General features: G+C 40.1%; 1 protein-coding gene across 5 annotated transcripts in view; it reads right to left on the bottom strand.

The window, feature by feature from the left end:
- The window catches only part of Ssh2 (slingshot protein phosphatase 2), a 244,958-nt gene that overhangs the window by 30,254 nt on the left and 208,384 nt on the right, over positions 1–6,320 (bottom strand). For all 5 annotated transcript variants that reach the window (XM_029483719.1, XM_021178063.2, XM_021178064.1 and 2 more), the window contains 3 exons: positions 4,771–4,965; positions 1,087–1,180; positions 852–980 (listed from right to left, as the gene is read on the bottom strand). In XM_029483719.1, coding sequence (XP_029339579.1) covers positions 852–980; positions 1,087–1,180; positions 4,771–4,965 — 418 coding nt within the window. The remainder of the gene's footprint in view (positions 1–851; positions 981–1,086; positions 1,181–4,770; positions 4,966–6,320) is intronic.

The following is a 6,320-nucleotide window of genomic DNA, read 5'->3' as shown; positions in this document are numbered from 1 at the left end:
TAGCCCTGGCTGTCCTGGAACTCACTCTGTAGACCAGGCTGGCCTCGAACTCAGAAATCCACCTGCTCTGCCTCCCAAGTGCTGGGATTAAAGGCGTGTGCCACCATGCCCGGCACCAGCCAGGCCGGCTCTTAATGGCCTAGGGAATGCGTTTTGGAAGTGGAACCTCAAAGTGGTAGATATATTGTATGAAACCACAGGCAACTGACATCTTTGACTCTAAAAACACATGATATATTTAATAACCTAGAGGAAGAAAGCCTTGGTCTGTGGCATTTGCTAAATTTCCTGGTATAAATATTCCCACTACACTCAAGTTTTAATCCACATAAAAGTCCATTGAAAAAGGAACTGGGAAGGTATGAGCTGCAGCAAAACATTATGTAGCATCCCTGCCATACAATCCATGTAAACAACATTAACAGCACACATGATTTGACAGTGTTAGTAAAAGCATGTAGTAAGATGATTAGAAAGCAACAAGGCTTGAATACATAGAGCCTATGCTTTTAATGACAGTTACATGAAAAGTTTTTTCGATTTATTTATTTTATTTACATGAGTGTTTTGTCTGCCTGATCGCCTGTGTACCAGATGAATGCTTGGTAACTGCAGAGGCCAGGAGGGGGCTTCAGATCCCCAGGACCTAGTTACAGATGGTTCTGAGCCATGTGGGTGCTGGGAACTGAATCTAGTTCCTTTGCACAAATAGTAAGTAATCTTAACCACTGAGCCATTTTTCCAGTCCAGTTATATTTTGTTTAAATATAATAAAGCAACAATTTCTTTCCTTCCCATCTTGAGTCCAAAGCTAGTTTCAAAATACCAGTTGAAGTGGTTTTAAAACTTACCAGGAATACATGCTCAAATATCTGTGTGGGACTGTCCATCTGACCAAGGATCACGATCATTTCATTATCTATGAATTCCTTAAATTCTCGCAAGTTGCACACCATCTGCATCTCCAGCTCCGTGCGTATCTGAAACAGAGGTGACGTGCTGTATTCATCTCTGTACCGGTTTAGCTCCCTATCTATTGTCATCCCACTTCTGGCTTTGGAACAGCGAGGACTCAGAGTTGCTTACCTCTTTGGAGGTGATATTCTCCAAATCCTTTTGCATCATGATCTCCCGTAATTTAGTCTTAATAAGCCTTTCTGTTCGCTCACGTTCAGTTGGTCTGAGAATAAACAAGTAGTGATTTTTTTGTAAACAACTTAATCAGAGCAATGAATTCACCATTGGATTATGTTTCCAAACTATTTCTCTTACTCTTATTTATACTGCAGAAACAAATGAAAATTGCAGGCGAATACATAGAGAGTTTCAAGGCAATGTGGGTATTATATGAGACAATTGCTAAAACAAAACCAAAAACCAAAGCTAACAATAAGAACACACTCCCAAACCAAACCAATGAACATTTAAAAAAAAAAAACCCATATAGAATATAAACATGTAAAAATTACTTGAACAGGTTCTATATGTTAAAACATCTTTGAATACATCATAATATACAGATTTATGAAGAAGCAAAGATGAGCTGGGTGTATCAAGTGACCTCATGTTCCTGTCAAGGGCCTTTGGATAACATTACTTAGTGAGCTAGAATACCAATCTGGGTAGCCTAGTGGTGTGACTCAATAGAACCAGACCTTAAAACGCCATTCTGATGATCTGTTCTGATTATTCATGGCTGTGGGCCTAAAGCTGGGAAAGAAGGACAGAGGATCCATCTCCCTCTAACAAGGCAAATTTTATTGCAAAATGAGTTGTAGGGGGTCAGCTGTTTGGATGGAATAGTTTCATCCAAAACACTTTCCTTTTCATGGCAACTCTCAGAATAGCTCTGTGAAAATTTTTATGTTTTTGGAGACAAGGTCTTGCCATGTAGTCCAGGCTGGCCTAGAACTTTCAATCCTCCTGCTTCAGTTTTCCAAGTAATGGGCTTATAAATGTGTATCACTGTCCTTTCCTTCCTGCTCATTTCTGTAAAGTTTTTATATTAATTTTATAGTTAAGGAGACAAATATGTTAAAAGATACACTGGTAATCATATGCATTATCAGGGAAATCAGATCACTCAGCCTAACCTAGCTCTCTAGCTAAAGCATTGTATTGTTTTCTAGCCTTCTGACTCTAAATAAAATTACTCAAGGCCAGATGTGGTAGCACATGCTTTAGTCCCAGCACAGTGAGTTCGAGGCTAACCTGGTCTACATTGCAACTATACGTCTAGGACAGCCAGTGCTACACAGTAAGACCATGCCTCAAAACAAAGAAGCAAATAAACAAAATAAAATAAATCTACTCTTGGAACTTTACTATGAAGTCAGCCTAGGCAGCAGATTCTTCACTACTAGAAAAGCACTGGTTCTCTCTAGAGGCTCGGTGTCACATTATGGAGAACTTGAGTACTTTCTATCCCATCTTTGTTCCTACCTACTCGAGAAAGGTATCTGTTCTGTATTTCCTTATTTAGAAATGGACATGGCCTAAGCCTTCAGGCATCCTGCCTGTTCCTGCTGCTTACAGCCTTATCACTGCCCGCAAAAATAGCCTTGGTAATCTCCAAGGCTGCAGGCTGCACTCCACACCCTTAGGGCTCCACATTGCTTAGGCACTCAGCTTCTCATGAAGCACACAGCACACAGGACACTGCATCGCTGTTCACAGCAAGGCACATCACATCTGTTGTGATGAAGGGGACAATTCTTACCTAGGCTAATATGGGAGCAAATGTGTAAGGACAGTCTTCCACTGAAGACGTGTTGATAAAAGCAGATTTTAGCAGCTGTGTGCATGCATGGGTTTGATTTCCTAGTTCAGCAGTTTTTCTCTGAGTCCTTTACATTGATGTGACCTTGAACAAGGTCTTTCTCCTCTCTAAGCCTAGTATGATACTAGGTGTACACTGGGGAACTCCATGTGGACATGCCCCTCTTGGATTACAAACACAAATTGTTCACAGTAAACACTGTAAATACATTTTGCCTCACATTTTCCTGTATTTTCACTATCCTTTTATAAGCTTTTAAAGTTAACTTGGGTAGGGAGAGGACACAGAAAGGCATTATAGCCCACAAACACTTTCTCCTCTTTGATGCTACTGGAACAAATGTGAAAATACAGAGAAAACAAAACTAACTAAAAAGCCACTCTATCCAGATAAATCCATGTCCTAGTTAGGGTTACTATTGCTGTGATGAAACACCATGACCAAGAGTTGGGGAGGAAAAGGGCTCATTTGGCTTACACTTCCACATGGTAGTCCTTCATTAAAAGAAGCCAGGACAGGAACTAAAACATAGCAGGAACTTGGAGGCAGGAGCTGATGCAGAGGCCATGCTTACTGTCTTGCCTCTCATGGCTTGCTCAGCCTGGTGTTTTACAGAACCCAGAACCTCCAGCCCAGGGATGGCACTACCCACGAAGGGCTGGGCCCTCTCCCATCAATCACTGCTGAAGAAAATGTCCTACAGGCTTTCCTTCAGGCTGATCTTATGGAGGCATTTTCTCAATCAAAGTTCCTTCCTTTTGACAACTCTTTGTGTCAAGTTGACATAAAAGTAGCCTGTGCATCAGCACTGATACTCTGGTCTACAGTCTCCATGTAGTCATTTTCTACAAAGATAATTGATTAATACATCTTAAAACTAAGAACTAAAATTCAGTAAGTAAATTTACTGGGTGACAGGCTCTCTCACTGTTTTGTTTGTTTTTGCTTAGGAATGTAAAGCAATCCCTTCTGTGCCACAGATCTAACGACTTCTCAAACAAAAGATAACTCAGGGAGGAAAACATTAGTTTACTGATTTGAAATATTTATTCTCTATTTTGAGATGGGGTTGGTTCTACTCTATGTAGTCCAGGCTGCCCTAGAACTGGAAACCCTTCTGCCTCAGTCTCCCAAGTGTACTGTGTGCTACCATCCCCTGGCTGTGAAGAATGTTCTTCTGTATGGAGCTAGATGGAACATCCATTTCTCCAAAACCCATTAACCAGCTTCACAATATGAAACCATGAAGATCCCTTTCCACAGATTCTTATCTCGTTGGTTACTATGATATCTTGAAAGGACTCAGTCTACTGGAAAGACGGCTCTAGAATCAACAACTCCCTGTTTTTGTTTTTAAATCAAATGATGTTTTGATTACTTTTTGGCCTAAAATAAAACCACAATTCAATAGAAATAAATTTAACCCAGATATTCTTTTAAAGGGATTGGAAACATCTTTCTTTTCTGAGACAGAGTTTCACTATGTAGCTCTGGATGGCTTAGGACTCGCTCTGTAGACCAGGCTGACCTTGAACACAGATCCACTTGCCTCTGCTTCCTTAGCGTTGGGATTAAAAGTGTGGACCTCCAGTCCCGAAGAGTATGAACAGCCTTGGTTGCAACAGAATTTGATAAAAGACAAGACATCAACTATTGTTACTGGGGATTTCATCTATAGGAACAAGTGTTCTCCTTTGAAAGTCAGCTTAATTTCTTAGGTAACCCTTCAAAAGCATCTTGCTGTTAACTTATCTAATGATCCTCTTATAGCCAATTCCTCCAAATTCAAATTTCAAATTAGTGGAATCTGATTTTTATAGCATTACATTCTTGATATGGTCAGTCCATTGTGCCCAGGAATGAAATTCCTCAGGCCTTTGCAGGTGATAGAAGGCTATTCTTCATGTATGACATATGTGGGGTAGGGTTAGTTCCTGAGGAATTTGCTGTTTAGGACATGTGCTTCCACAGTCCTCAGCAAGCCAACTTACATGTCTGTGAAGAGGGCTGGAGAGTCAGGCCGATGAGACTGCACATCCTGCATAGCATTCCACTCATTGACTGAGGACTGATCTGAGTTGATATGGCTCTCGTAATAACTCACCCAAGTGAGAAAAAGGCTGCCTGGATAGTAGTTATGCATTCTGGCCACTTCACAAGCCTTGTGCAAACTCTGTAGTGCAGACCTGAAAGATAAGCCTAGAAATGAGCACTGTAAAATTATGGGGTACCAAAGGATAAAAATCACTTCTATCTCAAACTTGTCTACTTTTTAAATTTTACAGAGTTATCATTTTCTGGAGAATTTCCTCCCTCCACAGGAGTCAAGAGTCTCTGATCTTGCTTGCATCCTCAAGGCAAGGAGCTGGGGGAGGGGGAGAGAATTGACAACTAACTCCCCAGTGAAAAACAGGTCCAGGACCTATGGCCTCATGTCCTTATACTTGGATTCATGTTGTGACTGTCATTAGCAAACAAAAAAATCTTAACAATTAACTATTTAAAATTTGTTTCTTTTTGGCACAGAATCATGGGATAACTATGATTCTTATGGGCTCCACAGAGGCCGATGCCCCTGAGCCACAGGGATATGTGCTTTGATGTTCAGGGAGTACTCATCTAATGACATTTACCATTCTTGCTATCTTAGTCTCCTGGTTCTTTAAACCATTTATTCATTCACACGACTTGCCTTCTAAGAATAGCTCTGGCTACATACACTGAGACTAAATTAAACCTCCTGATTCTGAACTCAGAAATCCAAGAAGGGTAAACAAATCTAAAAGCTATCTTTTTTCTATTTACCCACACTAAAGCCAGAAATGCTACAAAGTAAACAAGACACACAAAAGAAATGCTAGGAAGTAAACAAGACACACAAAAGAAATGCTAGGAAGTAAACAAGACACACAAAAGAAATGCTAGGAAGTAAACAAGACACAAAACCTAGGAGCTTGTGCATCTTGTTTATTGTCTATCTCCAGCGCTTAAAAATAAGACCTAGCTTACAGCAGAGGCTCAAATAAATGTCTTATTGGCTATAAACTGATGTTTTTCTCTTATAGGAAAAGGAAGTGCAAGAGAATTCCATGACCATTCTTTTACATATTTTCTTTATAACACTTAACTTATTTATTTATTTTACTATTGTATGTGTGTGAGTAATCTGACTGCATGTATGTCTGTGCACCATGTGTGCCTGAGGAAGTCAGAAGGAGATGAAGGGTCCCTTGGAACTATAGTTACAGAGGGTTATGAGCCACTGTTGGAGAGCTGGAAATTAAATTCACGGCCTTTGCAAGAGCAATATGTATTTTTAACTTTTGAGTTTAACAATGTATAACACCTATAAAATTAAAAAACAATTGATCTATGATTTGATACACGTGCCACAGTAGTACACATTGGGGTCCAGAGGTGAATTTCTGGGTGTTAGCTCCTCCTCAACCAAGAGCATCCTAAGATTACACACAGGTTGTCAGTCTGGCCAGGGACTTTACCTGCTAAGTCATTTCAAAGATCTTACATATTTTTAAAAAAT

This window comes from Mus caroli, chromosome 11 (genome assembly GCF_900094665.2).
Source record: "Mus caroli chromosome 11, CAROLI_EIJ_v1.1, whole genome shotgun sequence".
NCBI lineage: Eukaryota > Metazoa > Chordata > Mammalia > Rodentia > Muridae > Mus > Mus caroli.
This window is presented reverse-complemented; position numbering and strand designations above follow the sequence as displayed.